This window comes from Dipodomys ordii, unplaced genomic scaffold (assembly GCF_000151885.1).
Source record: "Dipodomys ordii isolate 6190 unplaced genomic scaffold, Dord_2.0 Scaffold6, whole genome shotgun sequence".
Taxonomy (NCBI): Eukaryota; Metazoa; Chordata; class Mammalia; order Rodentia; family Heteromyidae; genus Dipodomys; species Dipodomys ordii.
This window is the reverse complement of record NW_012267222.1, coordinates 16,513,462-16,534,932: the sequence shown is the minus strand read 5'-3', so window position 1 is coordinate 16,534,932 and position 21,471 is coordinate 16,513,462. Positions and strand designations below refer to the sequence as shown.

The 21,471-nt window shown below is 50.6% G+C and overlaps 1 protein-coding gene across 1 annotated transcript; it reads right to left on the bottom strand.

Moving 5' to 3' along the window:
• Positions 1–18,428: 18,428 nt before the first annotated feature.
• On the bottom strand, positions 18,429–21,465 carry Camk2n1 (calcium/calmodulin-dependent protein kinase II inhibitor 1). The gene is made up of 2 exons (XM_013035514.1): positions 21,228–21,465; positions 18,429–19,796 (listed from the first exon to the last, which is right to left on the bottom strand). The coding sequence occupies exons 1-2, from the start codon at positions 21,391–21,393 to the stop codon at positions 19,726–19,728; spliced, it is 237 nt and encodes a 78-aa protein (XP_012890968.1). The 5' UTR covers positions 21,394–21,465; the 3' UTR covers positions 18,429–19,725.
• Positions 21,466–21,471: the final 6 nt, after the last annotated feature.

The window sequence follows — 21,471 nt, the reverse complement described above, 5'->3', positions numbered from 1 at the left end:
AAGGAAGTGGCAGCTTTTCCCAGAAGCAAGGAGCAAGGGAGCTGAGGATAAAAGCTGTCATTTTTGAGGGCCTGGATACCCTCTCACCTCCCTCATTTAAACCCACCTCTACTCAGTCTCTCTCCTCAAAATAGATCCTGCAGGCATCCGCCCCTGCTCTCATTCTGTCATTCTCTCTTCTTTGGACCCCCCGGGGTGGCTTCTCTCCAGATCCAGGACCCTACCCCCACCCCACCTCCAGTCTTACCCACTCCTGACCAGGGTAAGACTCCCCTGATCTCTCCAGCTGCGTAAGTGAGCTATGGGAAAACCTTAATCCATGCCATATTGCTGCCCTGTCTAACATTGTCCTATAGCCAAACCCAAAACCACTGGCCCTACTGGCCCAGGAGAGTCCATTCGCCATTCCTGAGGCTCTTCCCATTGCATTTCTCTCTTTTTATTTTCTGTCAGTCATGGGACTTGAACCCAGGGCCTGGGTGCTGTCCCTTATCTTTTCTGCTCAAGGCTAGCACTCTACCGCTTTGAGCCACAGCACCACTTCTGGTTTTCTGGTGTTTCATTGGACTTCTTGACCAGGCTGGCTTTGAATCACAATCTTCAGATCTCTGCCTCCTGAGCAGCCAGGATCATAAGTGTGAGCCACTAGCGCCCAGCTTCCAATTGCATTTCTACCTCTCCTCATCCCTGGGCAACAGCCACCTGCCTTCTTGTCCCTGCAACCAGACAACTATGTGCTGCTTCCTAAAGGGAGAGCAGCTTTCCCCCACCCACCTGGCCTGAAGCAGCTCCCACTCCTGACACTGTGGACCACGCACTCTACCACCACCACCCCCTTCATCTCTGAGCTTGCTTTGCACTCAATACAACTAGTACAGTGCATCTTCCTAACAAAGCTGGAATCATGTTCCCAAAATACCCTTCCCTGGGTGGCACCGGGGCGGCGTGGGGAGCAAGAAACATTTGGGTGAGACTGAGGAGGCAGGAGCGAAGCAGATCCGTGTTTTAGTTGTGCGCTGTGGCTTGGAGCAGGGAGTGCCCTTGGCACTGCTCTGCTGGCCAGGTGGCCAGGGGCAGCGCCTCCCACCAGCCCTTCCCACTTCCCATCCCCCACTCAGCCCTGGCTGAGTGTGCACACAGCTCAGCTCCACAGCTTGAGTGTGGCATCCTCTCCTGCAGTTGACCTGGCACAGAGGTCAGAGGTCGCAGTTTCCCAACTGTCCTTGCTCTTGCCACGCCCAGCTTTTCCTCCTCACCTTAGCCAGCAACTCAGCCTAAGCTCAAGGGCAGAGGCAGCAGACTCTGAGTCTGTACACTTGATTCAGGCCTAACCCCCGCCCCCCGGCCCCCCCATGGCAAAGCCCTGATTTTGTCCAAGCTACCACTCTGGGGCAGGACAGACAGAAGCCCAGAGGCACTGCCTCCACTCTGCTCCCACTCAAGATCCTTCCAGTTAGATATACCTGCTGAGCACCTCCCCAGCCAGTCTGTAAGACCCCTGTTGGAAAGGGCCCAGCCGCCATTCCTCAGCCATGTCCCCAGTACACAGAGCAGCACAGGTGCACAGGAAGTGTGCAGGAGTCCTGAGGGCCCAGGAGTATGGAGATCAATCAGTGTTTGGTGAACAAGAAACCACTGGAAGTGGGGTGTGGTATACATCTGTAATACCAGGACTTAGGAAACTGAGGCAGGAGCATCAAGAATTTGAGGCAGGGGCTGGGAAGGTGGCTCAGTGGTAGAGTGCTTGCCTTGCATGCATGAGGCCCTGGGTTTAATTCCTTAGCACCACATAAGCAGAATAAAAAACAGAAATGGCGCTGTGGCTCAAGTGGTAGAGCGCTAGCTTTGAGCTGAAGAGCTGAGGGACTGCGCCCAGGCCCAGAGTTCAGGCGCCACTACTGGACAAAAAAAAAAAAAAAAAGAATTTGAGGCAATACAACCTGGTGTCTTATATATGTGATTATCTGATTTGAGGAAGGGAAGGGAAATAACTAAATGGTGAGACAAAAGACAAAAGGTGAACCAATCCAACAGCGATAACCACAAGACACTATGGGGGGAAAGGAGTGGAGGAGGGAAAGTGTGAGAAAATGGAGAGAAGGGGTAACACTCCAACAAGAAATGCACTTGTTACCTTACATACATAACTTTAGCCCCTCTGTACATCACCTTTACAAGAAAATAAAACATTATTTTTTTAAAAAGCCAGGTACCAGCAATCCTAACTACTCAGGAGGCTGAGATCTGAGGATCACAGTTCAAAGTCAGGCCAGGCAGAAATGTCCCCATGAGACTCTTATTTCCAATAAACTACTCAAAAAAAGCTGGAAGTGGTGCTGTAACTCAAGTGGTAGAGCACTAGCCTTGAGCACAAAGAGGCTCAGGGACAGCGCCCAGGCAGGGAGGTGGGGGTGGGAGAAAGGAGGAAGGAAGGAAGAGAAGAAAAGAAAAGAGAGAGAGAAAGAGACAAGGAGAGGGAGGGAGAGACGGAGAGAGGAAGAGAGGAAGGGAGGAAGGGAGGAAGGAAGGAAGGAAGGAGGGAGGGAGGGAGGGAGGGAAAGAATATGGAGGGAGGGAAAGAGAATGAGAGCAAAAGATGGAAGAGAGAAATAAAGAAGAAAACAAGGGAGAGAAGGAAGAGGGAAAGAGGGAGAAAGGGAGAAAAGAAGAAAGGAAGAAAGGAGGGGGAGGAAAGGATGGAAAAAGGAAAGAAGGAAGGACTGAAGATTTTAAAAGATGACCATTTGCCATGCACCCTGTACTCAACTAATACATGCAGCACACTGGGGACATCCGTCCGTCCTTCTGTGTCCAGCTGCATACTCCCCGCCACCATCTGCAGCCCTGCCAGCTCCCAGGAATGGCCAAGGCTCCCCTCCCTGCCTTACTCCCTTCCAACTAAGACCCTAGGTTCTGGTCCCTGCCTTATGGTCCCAGAGATGGACTTGCCCAGGGTCACCAATGCCCAACTGGCCACAGGACCTGGGTTTTCTCTCATTCTCTTAACCACAGCCCTCATGTATAATCTCTCCTTCTTTCCATTCTGCCCCAACCCTCAGAACATGTTTCCCCAGGCCTCCAATCTTTCCATCCATTGTTCCCAGAGTTCCCCACTTGGTTGGCTCTCCTCCTCTTCACTTCTCCTTCAGGCCCGGCTCAGGCAAGAGCCCCACCCCCCTCACTTGACCCATTGCCTACAAAGTTGTAACATCAAATCTAGAAGATTTTGGCTGTCCTGAGTCCTCCATTTCCAAGAATCTGAAAGGGTTGGGCAGCACGTTCAGACATGGAAGCATGGAAGAGGAGGATGTCCTTTATTGCAAGTTCATTGTCAAGTGTCATTCCTGAACCTGAAACCCCAGAAGCAGGTGCCTTTGACAGTAACGGCACCAAGAACTCAGCACCTAGTAGGACGTAAAAGTTGCTGAATGAGTTGCTGAATGAGTACAGAAGGGTTCTCTCAACGGGAGGGAGAACCCATTTTTCTGCGGGTTCTAAAACCAGGGGAGGGGGCTGGTGGGAGGCCAAAGGGTGCTTTCAGGCCTAGAACACTGAGATGCAGGAAGCGGCAGATGTGAATCCCCAGGGGAAGAAGTAAAAGGGAGCCACAGCTATGGAGAACTGGGAGACAGCAGTGTGGGCGAAATCTCAGAAGCCTCCCTTGCAAGGCCCTCAGTAATTAGACCCAGGGGAGGCCAATCAGATGCCAGTCTGTCTTAGGCCACTCTATTGTAGTGTGTGAGCTGTGAACCCCTTGTCACAGCCAGCTCAGGGTTGCAGCCCCACAAAGCCCAGCCTACTCTGAACGCCCCCTGCCTCCCCAGCTACCTGGCCTCTGCCTCCGCAGGAAGATGTATGCTCAGCGCTTACTGTCACCCTAACAGGCTTCCTGACAGTATGATGAGACCCTCCCAGCTGCCTGCAGGCTGGCTTTTCCACTTCTATCTAACAGGTAAGGAAAGCAGGCTAGAATAGTAAGGGATTTGCCCAAGGACATAAGAGGTAGAAAGAGGTTTGGTGAAGCCGGGCGCTGGTGGCTCACGCCTGTAATCCTAGCTACTCAGGAGGCTGAGATCTGAAGATCGCGGTTCAAAGCCAGCCCGGGCAGGAAAGACCGTGAGACTCTTATCTCCAATAAACCACCAGAAAACCGGAAGTGGCGCTGTAGCTCAAGTGGTAGAGCGCTCGCCTTGAGCTGAAGAGCTGAGGGACAACGCCCAGGCCCAGAGTTCAAGCCCCACGACCAACAAAAAAAAAAAAAAAAAGTAAGAGGTTTGGTGAGATTGCAACCCAGGCCTATCTGACTGGACTTCACCCCATTTCCCACACACATAACAATGTCCCACACACACACTTGCTACTCCAATGTGATACCACTTGGAGAAAACTGTAGCCTACAGAGAGGTGAAGTTTGGGGTAAAGGTGCTCAGAGCTTTTCACTCATTCATCAATGCAGGCAGTCGGTGCCTAACATACATGATCATTGTACACAAATGGGATTAAAACTTGCACCGTGTCCACAGTAGGTAGTTTTGTGGAGCACAGTAAGTGCACTTACTAGGTATATGGCAAGACTGACAGCGATGCCCAGCGAAGGGGGTATCATTGGTCCACATTATTGCCTAACCACCAACCTAGGCACAGACAGGCAACCAGACTAAGTTGTCATAGAAGGTCTCTAGGGACAAATGCATCTGGCAGGCTAGGGTTGGAATTAAAGGACTGAGGAGAGTGGAGGATGATGGGGTACAGATTAGGGACTGGAGGAAGGAGAGTCAAGGTGCTGGAAACTCCAGGTACCAGACTGTGACTTGTGGGGTAACTTCATGTGATCACAGCTGCATCCCTGGATGCAGAAAGCCTAGTGCTTGGTGGGTCATCCCTCCTGTAGCCTCCTGCGAAACTCCAGCTGGGCCCCAGAGCCCTCCTGTCCATCCATGCCTATCAGCACCTTGAACTGGCCCTTGTATCCTCAGTGTAGTCTGACTCCAGGATCTAACTATTTATTCACAATGGATGGATGAGTGGACAGATGGATGGGTGGGGAAAAAAACCCTAGGAGGTGGGAAGCCATGCATGCAGGCACATGTCTATAATCCCAGCACTCTGAAAGCTGAGGCAGGAGGATGGGAAATTCAAGGCCAGACTGGACTACACAGTGAGGCCCTGTGTCTCTTAGGAATAATAGAAGGGCCAGGCACCAGTGGTTCATGCCTGTAATCCTAGCTACTCAGGAGGCTGAGATCTGAGGATCACATGTAAGACTCTTATCTCCATTAACCACCAGAAAACGGGAAGTGGAGCTGTGGCTCAAGTGGTAGAGCACTCTCCTTGAGCTGAAGAGCTCTGGGATAGTGCCTAGGTCCAGAGATCAAGCCTCACGACAGAAATAATAATAATAATAGAAGGAGCTGGTGTGCATGTGGCTCATGCCTGTAATTCTAGCTATTCAGGAAGATGAGATCTGAGGATCTTGGTTCGAAGCCAACCCAGGCAAGGAAGTCTATGAGATTCTCATCTCCAATTAAAAAAACTGGAAGCAGAGCTGTGGCTCAGGCAGTAGAGCACTAGCCTTGAGAAAAAAAAAAAATCTCAGTGACAGTGCCGAGACCCTGAGTTCAAGTCCTAGGACCAGCACACAAAAATAATAATACAAGGAGGAGGAAAGATGGGAGAAGAGAGAAGGAGAAGGAGAAGGAAGAGAAGGAGGAGGAGAAAGTGGAGAAAGAGGAGGAGGAGGAAGAGGAGGAGGAGGAGGAGGAGGAGTAGGGGGAGGAGGAGGAGGAGGAGGAGGAAGAAGAAGAAGAAGAAGAAGAAGAAGAAGAAGAAGAAGGAAGAGGAGGAGAAGGAGGAAAAAGAAGGAAGCAGCAGCAGCATGTAGAAGACTAGGAAGTAAAGGATGATAAAATCTTGCCAATAATAGTTGTCGTTTAACCCATAGCCGAAGACAAACTAAGAAATAACTAAACCAAGGTCTAACACAGACTTGTAGAATTCAGGGACTCCCCGCCCCCCCCCCCAACCAATAAAAAGTTCAGAACCCATAGAAGCCAGGTGCCAATGGCTCACACACTGACACACTGCCAGGAGTGTGGACGAGGAATTATTAAACACCTACTATGTGTTTGGCACAGCCATTGCCACGCAGCTGGCCGGCTTGGCCCACCAAGATCCTACTCACAGAGCCCAGATCCGCTCTCTCCCAGTTGTGGCTTCCTTCCCTGTAAAAGCTCTGGTCTCCTGGGATAGAGGGAGAGTAGATGATGACAGGCGGTCAGAATGATTCCATTTCATTGCTGATGCATCCTGCCTGGGGAACTGTCACTGTCATCAGGTGGTGACAGTTTATGGTTGTGACTCTTTAAACAGCTTGGCTATTTGTGTCCATAGGCATCATATAACATTATTAAACTAGCAGATGAGAGATGGAAGGTACAGCCTGCTCTAGTTGGAGAGAGATTTAAAAAAAAAACAACTGGCAGCTGCTATTCCAGTCAAGAGAAATATTGACATGGGTGTGGCCTTGGGTGTTAATGAGGGGATTCCCTGTGGTCACCCCCCTTTATGTCCAAAAGGAAAGTGCTCCTGAGTCTGTTGTCTGCGGGAGTGGAAGGGGGGGGGGGGAAACACAGGGAAGAAAGCTTATTCATTTGTGATCATGAATATAACACATCTCAATTATCAAATGTTTTAGTGAGGGCTGCTCTCCGCCCTCAGTGACAGAACCTTAGCTTGGCATATATAAGGCCCTGGGTTCCAAGTCCAGCACTTAAAAAATAAAATAAAATATTTAGAGAGTGCAGGAGAGTGGGAGCAGGGAGAATTAAAAAAAAGAAAGAAAGAAACATTAACCTTTAGCCCACAGCCCAGACAAACACCACGGATAGTCCTTCTGTCTGTTCTTAAACATAGCTGACATAACTGAATAACAAAAACCATTTGCTGTAATAACTAAATCTTAACAATATCTGCTAGACATTATGTCAAGTGCCTCACAAAGTATTGGTTCATTTCATCCTCCCAAGAGCTCTCTGAAGTCCAACTAGTATTCTGCTTCTTTCCCATGAGGAAACTGAGGCAGAAAGGTCAGATTGCCTGAGTTCACAGCCATGAGGCTCTCTGTTCTATTATTGTTCCAATTTATATTTTTCCATTTTCCCTGAATAATGGCATTTCCCCATATCATTGCAGGAATTACAAGTCATTTTTTTTCTCCTTTACTTTTTTTTTCCTTTTGAGATTGAACCCGGGGTCTCACACAAGCACTGTGCCACTGAGCCACCCCACCCCACCTCTGACACGTTATTTTTAACGACTGCCAAATATTCCAAATGGGAATGTTTCTCATTTGGGATAGATCATTCCCCCCCCCCTGAATTTACAGGATTGTATGCCACCAACAGCAGAACAATGAGTAAACCTTTGCAGAAGAAAGTCATTGGCTCCTCCAGTTGGCTCTCCTGGGAACACAGCCACCCCTTCTCCACCTGCATGCAAAATAAAGCTGGTCCCAGCAACTCTCTGAGCTTGAAAGCGACCATTCCTGGCCTCCTCACCCTCCACCAGAGAGCCTGAAGTCAGATCCCGAGGGGATCCCCCACTGGGAGCCAAATATATCACAAACATATCCAGGCCTGCCTAAGGCAAGACAAACGTGGGCAGTCGACCTGAGCTTCATCCTACCCGGCAACAGCTCTGATCCCTGGCTGCCTTCCTCCAACCACAAGTCGTCTGGGAGGATCAGATGAGAGCCACCTAAAAAAGGCTTTTGAAAACTGCAAAACTACATATGCAAGAGATTGTTATTATTATAACATTAATCTAGCAGTATTCTCCTGGGGAATGGCTATGTGCCTGACATTTATGCGAAGCCCTGGGGACGTTGGAGACAAATAAAAGCTCCAGCAGATGCCCCAGTGGGAAACACGGTCTGATGGAAGAAGACAGACCAGCAATAACACACAGGGGGACAGGAAGCGTGTCAGGGAAGGCTTCCTGGAGGAGGCACCCTCCCAGCTGATCCTCGGAGGCCAAGCAGGAAAGCAGAAGATAGAGAACAACCTATGTAAAAGGCACAGAAACTGAGGCGTAGAATATTCTAGAACGAATTGTCTCCAGGAAGTTCAAGAACAGAACAAACTTCTCTAAAGCTTGGATTCCTGGTCCCATCTCAACAGTCAGAAAAAAATGAAATGTGTAAATCCAGGTCACATGTGGCTGTCATTCATGGAGGCACCAGAGAGATCAGGATGGAGATCTGGCCTCCTCACAGAAGCCCTGGACACAGCAGCACCCGGATGGAGTGACTCCACGGGCAGCCTTATGGAGACGTGTCCAAAGCACGCAGCAGGTGGACTGCCCTGCAGGGACCACACCAGCCTCACCCCGTACTCTGCAGGGACCTAATCCCAGAGCTCAGAACTGGGGCTGGGTTAAATCTGATACCTGGGAGGCATGGGGAGAGAGTGAGGAAAAGGAAGACCTGTGGGAACAGAGATGTACTCATTACCTGACTCAAGTCACTGTAAGCCCTCTGCATATCACCTTTATAATAACAATAAAAAATAAGCTAAACCAAATAAATAAATCTGAAATCTCTCTGCATTCAACCACGGTGAGCCAGTCCAGTTCCGCATGAAACACGCAGTACTGATTGCGCCGCCCAATTTGGTCAGACTCCAAGATGGAGTCCTTTTCAACTCAGCCGGAACTCCAGGGAGACCCTCTTGTGGCCACCCTCTGGACATCTTAATGTCCCCACAGATAGCAGCCCTACTCTGCCAGGGGTAGAAGTGCAGTTCAGTAGCCCAGAGAAACTGCCAAGAGGGAAGACTTTCCCTAGACTCCAGCCAGAAAGCGAGTGCCTCCATTTCTTCATAATTACAGAAGATCTGAGGGCCCACTGAAATCCTGGAAGTTTTGTGATGTTTCTTCTACAAATACTGATTGAAACAGCAATCAACAAGTCAGACATTACCTTCAGGAATATTCCATATCCCCTTTCCCCCCACCCCTACCCCTTGCGCCTCCTTTTCCCTAACTGGTGACAGTGGATCCAAGAAATGAATATGCATAAGAAATTTAGCGTAGGCCCTGGCACGTCCTAGCGCCCCCAGAGGCCGTGGGTGGGAGTGCGCTGCTTTTCACTGAGGAGCAAGGGGTAATAAAGCATGGAAAGATTGCCGCACTTCCTCAAGCTTGAGCTTTATAAGCAGACGGCAGTGGGGGAAGCTAAGTGATTGGCCCCAGCCTCACTGTAAGGCCTCTGAGCCAGGCCTGTCACCCCAATTTCGAACTCTGCGCTGAGACTGGGGCTGGCTGTCTCCTCATCTGACTATAGAAAGCTCAGTGGCCTGGCGGCCTTCCCCCCACTAGATGCCCCTGGCACCACCCTCCTCCCACCCACGGTGCCAATCAGCAATGTCCTAAGACATTGCCAAGATACCCTGGTAGCCTCAGCTGAGAACTGACCCTTGAGCTCCAACGTCGAGAAGCCCCAGGACCTGACTCTAACCCAATTTTCCTCCCAACCCAAACACCTCATAAATGTCTTGTTCCAACCATTACCCAAAGGCCCCGCCCTTGTTAAAACAAACTCCAAACTTGCCAACCTTTGTCACCTACTCACCAGTGCCCCTAAACAAGCATGCCCTTCCCACCCGAACCTTTCTTCAGGGACCGACTAAAATCACTTGTTCCCCACCTGGGACTATCAGCCCCCATTATCCCAGCACCTCACTCAATCCTGTACCATAATTCACGGAGAATATGTCTGTGCTCCATGCTTCTTGTCCTGGACCCCACCCCCAACTCCAGAGGTTAGCCTGAGGTCAAGGGCTGCGCCTTTCTCACCAATGTGTGCCCAACATCTGCACAGAGCCAATGCTCAGGCCTGCGCCATGACAGTACCTACACAGTCTCCTGGTGCCTATGAAAGGCTGCAGGCTACCGGAGCAACAAGGCCTGGACAAGTCCAGAGAAGTTAAAAGTGTAAACCAAGCCAGGAGCCAGGGCAATGCAGTGGGAGTCAAATAAAACATTTGCAGAACTGAAGCATGGGTTAAAATTTAAACCTACCTATCCTGGGGGCACTGGTGGCTCACACCTTTAATCCTAGCTATTCAAAAGGCTGAGAGCTAAGGATCAAGGTTCAAAGCCAGTCAAGGCAGGAAAGACTGTGAGACTTTTTTTTTTTTTAGGGTCCGGTGGTGGGGCCTGAACTCTGGGCCTGGGCACTGTCCCTCAACTCTTCAGCTCAAGGCTAGTGCTCTACCACTTGAGCCACAGCACCACTTCCAGCTTTTTTCTTTTTGCTTATGTGGTGCTGAGGAATCAAACCCAGGGCCTCAGGCATGTGAGGCAAGCACTCTACCACTGAGCTACCTTCCCAGCCCTGTGAGACTCTTATCTCCACTTAACCACCAAAAAAGCCAGGAGTAGAGCTGCGGCTCAAGTGGTAGAGAGACAGCCTTGAGGAAGAAGAAAGATGAAAGAAAGAAAGAAAGAAAGAAAGAAAGAAAGAAAGAAAGAAAGAAAGAAAGAAAGAAAGAAAGAAAGAAAGAAAGAAAGAAAGAGAAAGAGAGAGAAAGAGAGAAAAAGAAAGAAAGGAAGGAAGAAAGAAAGAAAGAAAGAGGGGAGGGAAGGGAGGGAGGGAGAGAAAAGAAAAGAAAGAAAAAGCTCAGGAACAGCATCACCCAGGCCCTAACCTAAGTTCAAGCCCCTGGACCAACACAAACTAAAAATAATAATAAAGCCAGTTTAATAACAATATTGTAAACAGAAGATACAGTGCGGAGGCCATTCTCCCACATCTTCCTGGGCGCGCCATGGGCAGTCCTCCAAAAGCCCAGCACCAGAATTACCACCTGGATAGCACAGAGAAGGGCCCGAGGGTCCACAGCAGATGAAGCACAGCAACAGTGGCGTCCTTGGCTCCCAACGCAGAGCCCTCAGCTTTCAGGGTGAGGATTCCTGGTCAAGGCCAGAGGGACTGGGAAGGCCTCCCTCAGGCCCCCTGGGGGCCTGGCTGGGGACTGAGACTTGGACTTGGAGCAGCCCTGGGGGCAGGGAGGGAGGGAGAATGGAGAGAGGTGGGAGGCTGAGAGGGAGGAGGGAGGCAGACAGGCAGCCCTGGAGGCGGCCAGAAGCAGTAAATAATTCAAGTGTGTGATCTAGACACAGCCTGAGCTTGGGGATTGGGTTCAGGTCGAGGGGGAGGCCTAGATGGCAGGAGAGGACTTGAGGTCCAGCCCTAGAAAGGAGAATCCACCTGGCTCAGCTGCCAGGAAAACATAGCCCCCGGTGCCAACTGGGGGCCACCCCTGACCCTGAGAGAAGAGGCTCCCCAGAACTGCCCAGCAGGGCCTGATCAGTCCAGCAGTCCCCATAGCAACCAGCTGGCCTGGTTCAGAGTTCCCTGCCCTGACAGACCTCAGGCTCCCCTCCCCTGCTGGTGGCCAACTGGCATTCATCCATCCCCACCAGCTAAAGCGTTGGGGGCGGGGGAGGGGGCTGGAGCTCCTTATCAGGGAGCTGCTGAGACCAGGGTCTTCAGGAAACCATTGTCCGGGGCGTCCATTCCAGCCCTACCACTTTGCAGCCTTGGGATCCCAGGATAGGCCAGAGACCTTGCTCTTCTATGCGGTTGGGGGTTCCTTATCTGTACAATGGGGGTGCTAATCAGAGTAACTATCACAGTTTGAAGCCAGCCTGGGCTGCCAAAGCCCAGAGACTCTTACCTCCAATGAATCAGCCAAAACCTAGAAGTGGAGGTATGGCTCACGTGGTGGAGCACCAGCCTTGAGCAGAAAAAGCCAAGCAAGAGTGTGAGACCCTGAGTTCAAGTCCTAACACCAGTGCATTCACGTGCATGCGCGCGCACGCACACACACACACAAAGAGGAGCTACCCACTGGCTGGAGATGAATGGTCGTTGACCCCACAGTCTCTGGACCAGAAGAGGCCTTGCTTTGGCCATCTAGGTCTTGCCGGTGCCAAGTACAAGCCTCTGTGCCTGCCAGAGGAGTTGCTGAATGAACATGGATTTCATTAATTAATATTTGATCTCTTTTAGGAAGCACTCTCTCAGATCAGCTCCTGAAGCCTTGGCTGGCCACCCAGCTCCCTGCCTGACCGCTGACCATTTCCTCATCCCACCCCTCCCGATACTTTTAGGATTTCCGCAGCACATTTCTGGGTCCTCCTTCTCCCTTTAGCTGCCCTCCCCCACTTCCCCCCTCTTCATGGTGACCCTTTGTCCTCAAAGCAGCTACTTCTGGGTCAAAGGCCCTTCTCCAGGCTCTGAGGGAAAGAATAATTTCCCCTGGGGTTAAGAACAAACCCTGCAGTGGGAGGCACAATGAGGTGAGCCAAATTCTCATCAGAGAACTGGAGGGAAATAGATGGAAGCCCACTCTGGCCAGGGGCCAGTGGGAGAGCCCCATGGCTGTCTTTCTGGGACTCCTGGACCCTCTTGGGAAGGAGCGAGGTCTTTGGACATAAGATCTCTGTCCCTAGGGGCCACCCCACAAGCTCCAGCCCAGCTGCCAGGTTTCCTCGGTTACCCCCTGTTTCCCCGGTTGCAAGGATTTATTTTTGCATACGGTTTGGGAGAATCTCTGCTGCTGAATAACGACATCCTCTTTTTCTTCCCCCTTCTCCCTCCCTCCAATAGGCAGATTTTATAAACCAGAACAGCTGCCTGAAAGTTTCCAAGAAAAAAAATCTGCAGTTTCTAACCAGGGTGACAGTTCCTCCACAGGAAGTTGCTTTTAATTATTATTATCTTTTTTTGTAAAGCTCCATCTATTGGTCATCAGGCTGCACCTTGGGTACTGTGCATATTCTGGGCTCCCCCTCCAACCCCCCCACAGAACTCAAGATTACATCTAAATCATGGCAGCCTTAGCCAACCCAGGGGCAAAGATGGAACTATGCAGAAGCAAGTCACTCAAGATTGCCTGGGCCGAAGAATCCCAAATAAATTATAGGGGTGCTTACCCCTTATGAAGGTAGACCAGCTGGCCTGCTGGTGGCTCACGCCGGTAATCTCAGCTACTCAGGAGGCTGAGATCTGAGAATCACCATTCAAAGCTAGCTGGAGCAGGAAAGTCCCTGAGACTCTTATCTCCAGTTAACCACCAGAAAATCAGAAGTGGCACCATGGTTCAAAGTGGTAGAGTGCTAGCCTGCAGTGGAAAAAACTCAAGCTCCATGAAGAAGAAGAAGAAGCAGGAGGAGGAAGAGGAGGAGGAGGGAGAAGGTAGACGGGAACTCACTGTCTAGTAAGTATGGACTGTATAGTAACTTCCTTCCAAAGAATCCAGTATGGGATGGAAGGAAGAAAAAAAAAAGAGTAACATTGAGATTTTTTTTTTTTTGCCAGTCCTGGAGTTTGAACTCGGGGCCTGAGCACTGTCCCTGAACTTCTTTTGTTCAAGGCTAGCACTTTACCACTTGAGCCACAACACCACTTGTGGCTTTTTCTGTTTATGTGGTACTGAGCAATCAAAACCAGGGCTTCATGCATGCTAGACAAGCACTCTACCACTAAGGCACATTCCCAGCTCCAAGAGTAACATTGAAGTGCAGAAACCTACAAAACACTACTACCTCAGCCAGCTGACCCAGGGGAGTGGTGGCAGTGATGAGTCATGTCTAGAACGTGTGTCCTTGGTATGACACAGTAAGGATAGCACTGTCTCTATGTCTTCCTACCCAAGCCGGGAACAGCCCCTCCCCCCATCCTTTGGAAAAACATCAGACAAACTCTAATGGAGGACAGTCTACAAAACACCTGTCCAGTGCATTAGCAAAAGCAAACAAAGCAAAGCTGGGCACCAGTAATCCTAGCTACTCGGGAGGCTGAGAGCTGAGGCTCCTGCCAATTTGGGCAGGAAAGTCTGTAACATGCTCATCTCCAAGTAACCACCAAAATAAACAAATGAACAAAAACAGAAGTAGAGCTGTGACTTAAGTGGTAGAACACCAGCTTTGAGTGAAAAAGCTAAAGAACAGTACCCTGATCCTGAGTTCAAGTCCTAATGTCAGTATACAAATGCACCAGCGCTCTCTCTCTCTCTCTCTCACATACACACACACGCGCACACACACACACACACACACACACACACACACGACAAGTCTGAGAAAATAAGAATCCAGAAGAACCCAAGGAACTTTGTGACTAATGGAATGTGCCATTCTATGAGGAATCCTGGAGCAGACCATGGACATTCATTAACCACTACTAACATCTGAGTAAACCGTGTGGCTTAGTTACTAGCTACATACCACTGTTGGCTCCTCAGTTGGGAAAAATGTGCCATCATGAAGCTAGATGTTAACAATAGGAGAAACTGGGTCATGGATATCTGACAACTCTATGGTTTCTTCAAACTTTTCTGTACATCTCATACTATTCTAAGGAGTTGGCAGAGTGGCTCAAGTGGTAGAACACATATTGAGCAAGCATGAAGTCCTAAGTTCAAACCCTAGTACTGCCAAAAAAAAGATATAAATAAAGATAGATAAAGATACAAAACATTATGGAATAATGTTTTGGATAAATATACAAAACATTATGGAAGTGGTGCTGTGGCTCAAAGAGGTAGAGCGCTTGCCTCAAGCTGAAGAGCTGAGGGACAGCGCCCAGGCCCAGAGTTCAAGCCCTATGACTGGATTACAAAAAACAAACAATAGTTGTTGTTCAAGTAATTTTCCTGTTTGTGTGTCAGGCAGTCCCTCTAAACCCAGCTATCTTTGGTTTCTTCTTTTTTGCCAGCACTGAGATCAAATGTTGATTTAGGGGTGTACCCAAGGCCCTGGATCATTTTCAAGTCCAGGAAAAACTGTCATTTAAGCCAAGTTGATCTCTTCCTGGGGCGAGAAGTCAGTAGCTCCATGTCTCCATCCAGAATGTGATGACATCCAGCAGTTCTGTTAGAAAAGGAGGGACAACACATCTCCTGATCTCCCTGTGGGCAGTAGTCCCCGGATTGTATTTATTGGCACCTTTGGGAATTTCATGGAGATAATAACTGCCCAAACTATTCTGCATCTCCTCATCCAAACTCCCATCCTCACCATTCTCAAGATCACCCCTGCACCCCTAAAAGCTTTCTGCAAAGAAGCTTCAGGTGATATACATATTTGGCCATGTTAGCAGTCCAGTGATAGCATGCAGCAAGGGCTTCCTAGATGTGGACGTGTTGCTTTGGGGTGGTTTTGTTTTGAGTTAGTGTCTCTGTGTGTAGCCCTGGCTGGCCTAGACAACTCAGTCATCCATTTGCTTTCCAAATGCTGAGATTACAGGTGTGCACCACTGCACCTGGTTAAAATGTTTTATATTGATGGCTGCCATTTACAGTGTAGTTGGCCTCATGCTGGGGACATAGAAGGGACTGCTGTCTAATTTTCCTGGATGGTTATCATCATTGTAGGAGAAAGAAATAGAAGCTCAACAAGCTTTAGAGTGCCTCCAAGTTACAAGCCGGAAAGGTATACGAAAGAAGCTTCAAATCCAAGTTATCTAAACCCAAAATCCGTGCTCCCAGACACCCTAATGTTGGTTCTCTCCCACCAGGCCCTGGGGCACCTGGGAATCAGCTGTGTGCTCTCTGCACAGGCATTCCATGTCCATTCCTTCATTTACAATTTCCAGGCAACAGCAATCTCCACATCTCTTGTTTTAAAAACTTGATTTGCCCATTTCTCCCTTAGAGGTGCCTTTTGCTACGCCATCAGCCTGAGAGCCTGGACAGGCCACTGGAGCGGAATCCAGGCAGATGTACGCTTATGGCAGGCATCCAATTAGCGGCATTTCAAAGAGCTCCTCCCCCCACCCAGGTCTTTCATAGCCTGTACCACATTGATTGCTGTCTATCCACATACTTCCAACCTATCCTGCCTGCACTTGGCATAATTTGATATCTGCTCACTCCTGCAAAAGCCTTCTCCACAAATGTTTATCCAAAATTATAGTATGTTTAAGAGATTTATCTTCTCTTTTTTTTGCTGAATAGAGGCCTCTGGAAAGGCAGAGGAACCAAGGGCTACCAGGCAGCTTCCAGCAGGAACATTTTAATACATCACTTATTAAAATGACCCTGGAGCCTCAGCAGAGGGCTCCCACACACCTCACTTCCCAGCAGAGGGCAGTTCCGGCTGAGCTGACCACATCCAAGTCCTGCCCCTCCCAACCCTTGATGCAGTTTGTCTATGATGCAGTGGCCAGAGACTAACAAGGCTTCAGAACAACAAAGCAACAAAAGGACCTTTAAAGGCTGAAGGACAATGGCTGCAGCTGGGCCTGAGTCTGAGGTCAGATGACTTGGCATCTCCAACACCAGAGCACAAGTTCTAATCCTGCCTCTGTGACTTAGTAGCTTACAGTCAGAGTAATGATAGTCCTTAGTTCATAGGGTTGTTTGTGAGTCTGGTATCCAGTGATGCTGTATGGTCCTTTCAGTCTCTCTAGGGCCTCAACTTCTTCTCCTACTGGAATGTGAGTTTTTAGGGTCAGAGATGTCACCCCAAAATGACTAGAAAGCACTTAGTAATGACATGATACTTTGATCAGGTGTGGAAATCACCCCTGAATTCAGACACAAACCCTGGCTTCCCAAAGAATCCTCTCCCTCTCTCTCCTCTTCCCCCCCCCCCAGTCCTAGGGCTTGAACTCATGACCTGGGCAGTGGCCCTAAATTTTTGTGCTCAAGGCTCACACTCTACTATTTGAGCCACAGCTCCACGTATGGCTTTTTGGTGGTTCATTAGATAAGAATCTCACAGACATTCCCGCCTAGGCTGGCTTTGAATTGCAATCCTCAGATCTCAGTCCCCCCCACCCCAGTAGCTAGGATTACAGGTATGAGCCATTGACACTTGGTTCCAAAGAATCTTTTCACCTGCTCCTCTTGGCCAGATGGGCATCCAAACAGAAGCTCAGGCTAGCCTCTCTTTACACAGTACCATTTAGCCTTCTAGGGAGGGGAAAGCACAAGGGACTCCTGAGCTCTCAAATACTGGTAGTACCTAGGACCGGGTGGGAGGAGTCAGGTTCCAGATGTGCATCCCATATCATCCCACCATCCCTGATCACGCCTGCTCAATGCCGAGGCCAGCAGAGGCTGCAGGGCCTCCATGATGGGGAAAGAGGGATGAGCCATCACCCCCTCTCCCATGCAAGCCGCTGGGTGCCCCCCACCCCCACCCCCTGCTCCTGGAGATGCTTACTTACCTGATATCTGAGTCACACTCCCTGCTCGTGTCACTGTGAGCTGTGTTGTGACTTCCCAGCTGACAATTTCACAACAAACACATTAAAAACTCCAGGCACCGGGACTTCTGGATGCCTAACAAGCCAGGAGAAAAACCTCACCTCCCAAGTCCTCCCCCCTCCACCAAACACAGATCAGGTGTGTAGAAATCACTCCTGGGTTCTGAAGCAAACCCAGAATTCCCAAATAATCCTTTTCACCTGGCTCCTGCCCCTCTTGGTGGATTGGGGTCCAAACAGGAGCTACACATGCCACTCTCTACACAGCACTGCAACTCCCAAAAACCAAGTAATAGGCTGAATTATTATCATTACTATTATTTCCAAGTGGTTATTGCTGGATGCCACAGACCTCTACCTCTGGCTGCAGGTCCTGAAGACTGGGTTCATCCTCCAGCACAGACCAATGAGCCCCAGAAGCTGAAGATCCAGGAAAAGCGCAGAAACCATCATCCCTGCTTTTGAGGACACATGGCTCTTGGTGACGTATTAAGTGGACATGTAGTAGCCTGACCTTAAGTGTCTTTATGTACTGGGTGCTGCTTTACAGAAGTAGCAGGTTGGCCTTTTTTTTTTTTTTTTGGTCAGCTGTGGGGCTTGAGCTCAGGCCCAAGGCACTGTCCCTGAGCTTTTTCACTCAAAGTTAGCATTCTACCACTTTGAGCCACATCACTTTTTTTTTGGTGGTTAATTGGAAATAAAAATCTCAGGCTTTCCTGCCCCAGCTGGCTTCAAACCACAATCCTTAGATCTCAGCCTTCTGAGTAGCTAGGTTTACAGGTGTGAGCCACTGGCACCCAGGGCAGGTTGGCCTTTGAATGTGAATTCTCTCTCTCTCTGTGTACTGGGGCTTGAACTCAGCTGTTCTTGCTTGATTGTTTTTGTTTACTCAAGGCTGGCTTTTCTACCAAGCACAGCTCTACTTCCAACTCTTTGCTAATTAATTGTAGTTAAGTCTCACAGAGAAGTCTGGTTGAGACCAACTTGAAGATTCAAAATGGAGTGAACTCACCCTTCTTCAGAGATGGCTTTACCCATCCAGCCCGTGAGACCCCCAGCCACCACCCCTGCCTTCCTCTCGGCCACCAACAGATGAACAGCAAGCGACCCCCCCCTCCAACCCCGTCAAAAAAGGAGGAAAAAGAAGGGAGACACAGGAACAGTTCTTTATTGTACATCAGAGAAATAGCCCTGTGTGCTGCTTCAAGGTGCAACATACAGAATATTGAATTAAGAAAAGAGGGAACAGGGAAAGGAAACCTCTTGAGGTCCAAAGTTGCAAACAAAAGAAAAAAGGATGGGTGAAAGATTCCTCACGCAAGAGGCATTTTTTTGCAAATACCATGCAAAACAGGCAGCTGGTGTGCCTTCAGAGAAACCCTACAAATAACAAAAGACTCCAAGCATTCCTGTACGGGGACTCAGAGCACAGGGGGAAAAAAGAAACCAAAATGCCTTTTGGCATTTCAAGATATTTGGCACTCTTGTGATTACATTTTTTTTACAGTCCAGTAAAGAGAATAAACTGACATAATATTGGGGGGTGGGAATCCAGGCAGCTCATACAACAGACTGGAGGGGGAGGTTAGAAAAAAAGCTCAAGCATTTTTTTTCATGTGTTTTGTTGTTATTCCTGACATAGAAAATGTGTCCATTTGCATTAACTTGGGCAAATAGCTTGCAGCAACAAAGAAACACAAGCTTTACAATTCATTTTAAAATAAAACAAAGATCCTTTCCGTGTATCATTCCATAAAAGAAAAAAAAAGGTATCTTCTTGTTTTAAACACATTCTTGATAACTTCAAAAGATGACCAAAATAAAACGGTATCTACAGAGCTCATTTTCCAATTTGTTTTTTTTTATACACCCAAGGATAACATAAAAAAGATAATAAAACTGGACGGCACTTCACATCCAAGTGCACAGAATCATTTTTGCAAGATTAAACAATGTAAACATTAGAAACAGCCGAATCAGCAAAGAAATGCGAACACCTCCAGACCCAGAGCTGCCCCTTCAGAGAGTGGTTCAAAAATCCAGATCTAGAGTTGAGCAATATTCACCATATATAAAAAAGAAATAGATATCAATTTTGACAAATAGCTGCAACTGAGACTTTTAAATTTTCTTTATATGTGTATATAGTGATTTTTTAAAATTTTTATGGTTTTTTTATTTTTTGTTTTTGCAGAGGAGCCCAGAAGCTTCCCCTCCTCCTCCTCCTCCTTTCTCTTCCTCCTCCTCCTCCTGCCTCATCTGTCTCCCGGCCCGACTTGAGATACAGGTTGTTGATTTCATGGTGGGTACCAAGCTAATAATAAATTTCAAAGTGCTTTCTCTTTTTCATGCTTTTTTTTTTTCTTTCTCTCAGTAACCATTATTGCCCGCCTCATTGCCCGCCGCTGTTCTTAATCCTTTCCCTTAGCTCAATGTCTCTGAAGGAGTTAGACTCCCGGAGGTGCCTTGTCGGTCATATTTTTCAGCACGTCATCAATCCTATCATCTTCAATAACAACTGTAAAAAAAAAGCAAACAAACAAAAAACACAACAAAGAAGGAAAGAGAGAGGTGAGCGAGTGCGGGCCTAGGCCAGGGGTCTGAAGACAGTTCCTATTCCGCCCGCCGTGCGCGCAGCGCCGCTGAGGACGGCCGAGCGGGGCTCGCCCCCCAGCGAGGCCCGGCCACACCCCTCCGCGGCCCGGCCTGGGGTCCCCCGGCCGCCGGGCTCGGGACCGCCCCACCCCCAGCCTGCGTCCCAGCTGGACTCGGAGAAAGGAAACCGGGGAGAGGCTGGGCGCAAACCCGCAGCCGCGCAGCGCCCCGAGCGCACTGGCCGCGCATCCTCCCACCACCCGGAGTATTTTACTTAGAAAGCCATCTTGGAGACTGAGAAAGGAGAGCAGAGCCCGCCGTGGGCCCGGCCCGGTCAACGGGATCCCTCGGGGATGTCCCGAGCGCGAGCACGGGTGGCTAAGGTTGGGTGCAGAGGAGCGGGGAGCCTGGAAGCCACACCGGGACGGGTTCCCGGCACGAGCCAAGCGGCCCGGGGCGGGGGAGGCTGGTCGGCTTCGGGTGGGCGCCCCGACCCGCTCGCCCTCCCCGCACCCCGGAGGACGGCCTCCGCCCCTCCGATCTCCGCGGGCCACTCACCGTCGAGGGCTGAGCCTCCCCCCTTCGCAGCCTCCCCAGGGCTCGGCCCCGGGCCGGCTCTTCCGCCTCTCTCCGTCTCTACCTGACCTCGCTGTTCCCGCCGCACCCCCACTCCTCCACCAGCCCCTCGGCTCGCGATCGCCCATCCGGGAGATCTCCAGGGTCTCTGTTTCTGGGGTGTCTCGTACCCACAACGAGAGGGCTGTTTCCCCCCAAACTTGTGTCCCGTCCCTGGCTTGCAAGTTCCCTCCCGGGAGCTTCCTCGCGGGCTCCGGGCGGACCTCTGTCCCCGCCCAGCGTCCTCCCCTACGCCCCGGGGTCCCGGGGTCTTCCCCGCCGGCTCGCGCGCGCAGCGCCCCGGCGTGGCCAACCCCCTCCCCCGGCCCAGCACAGTGCGAAGCGACTCGCGCCCCCCCCCCGCTGTCCCCGGAGGGGTGGGGGCCTCCCCCGCGGCCCGTTCCCGGGGGACCCTGCGCCCCCTCCCCCTAGGGCTGCACCGGACCTCGGCGGCGACCTCACTGCGCAAGGCGGGGGCAGGGGAGGCGGAATCAAAAGACAAACTTTGGCGCGGCGGGGGCGCGGGTCGGACCCTTCGGCCCCGGCTGCAGCGAGAAGCCGCCACGCCCCCGGGGGTGACCCCACTGGGGATCCGGCGGAGGCCGCGAGCCTGACCCGCAGCATGGGACCCCCAATTCTGCGGGAGGGGATCCCGGGTCGCACGGTGGAGACCCCCCCCTCCCCCGGCGCCCCGCCAGGCCGCAGCGCCGCGGAGGAAGGAAGGGGGCCGGGAACTCACCCCGCTTGCTCCGGCCGATCTGGCCCAGCTTGGGCGGCCGCTTGTTCTGCCCGGCGCCGAAGAAGTTGTTGGTGTCCTGCAGGCGGCACGAGAAGATCTGGCCCACGTCGCCGCCGTCGCCGTAGGGGCTCAGCTTCTCGTCGCCGTAGGGCAGCACCTCCGACATGGTCGCGTCCAGGGGCTCGGCGGCGGCACCTCCTCCGCCCGCGTCCCCGCCCGCGGCGGACAGGGTCAGCGGCGCTGG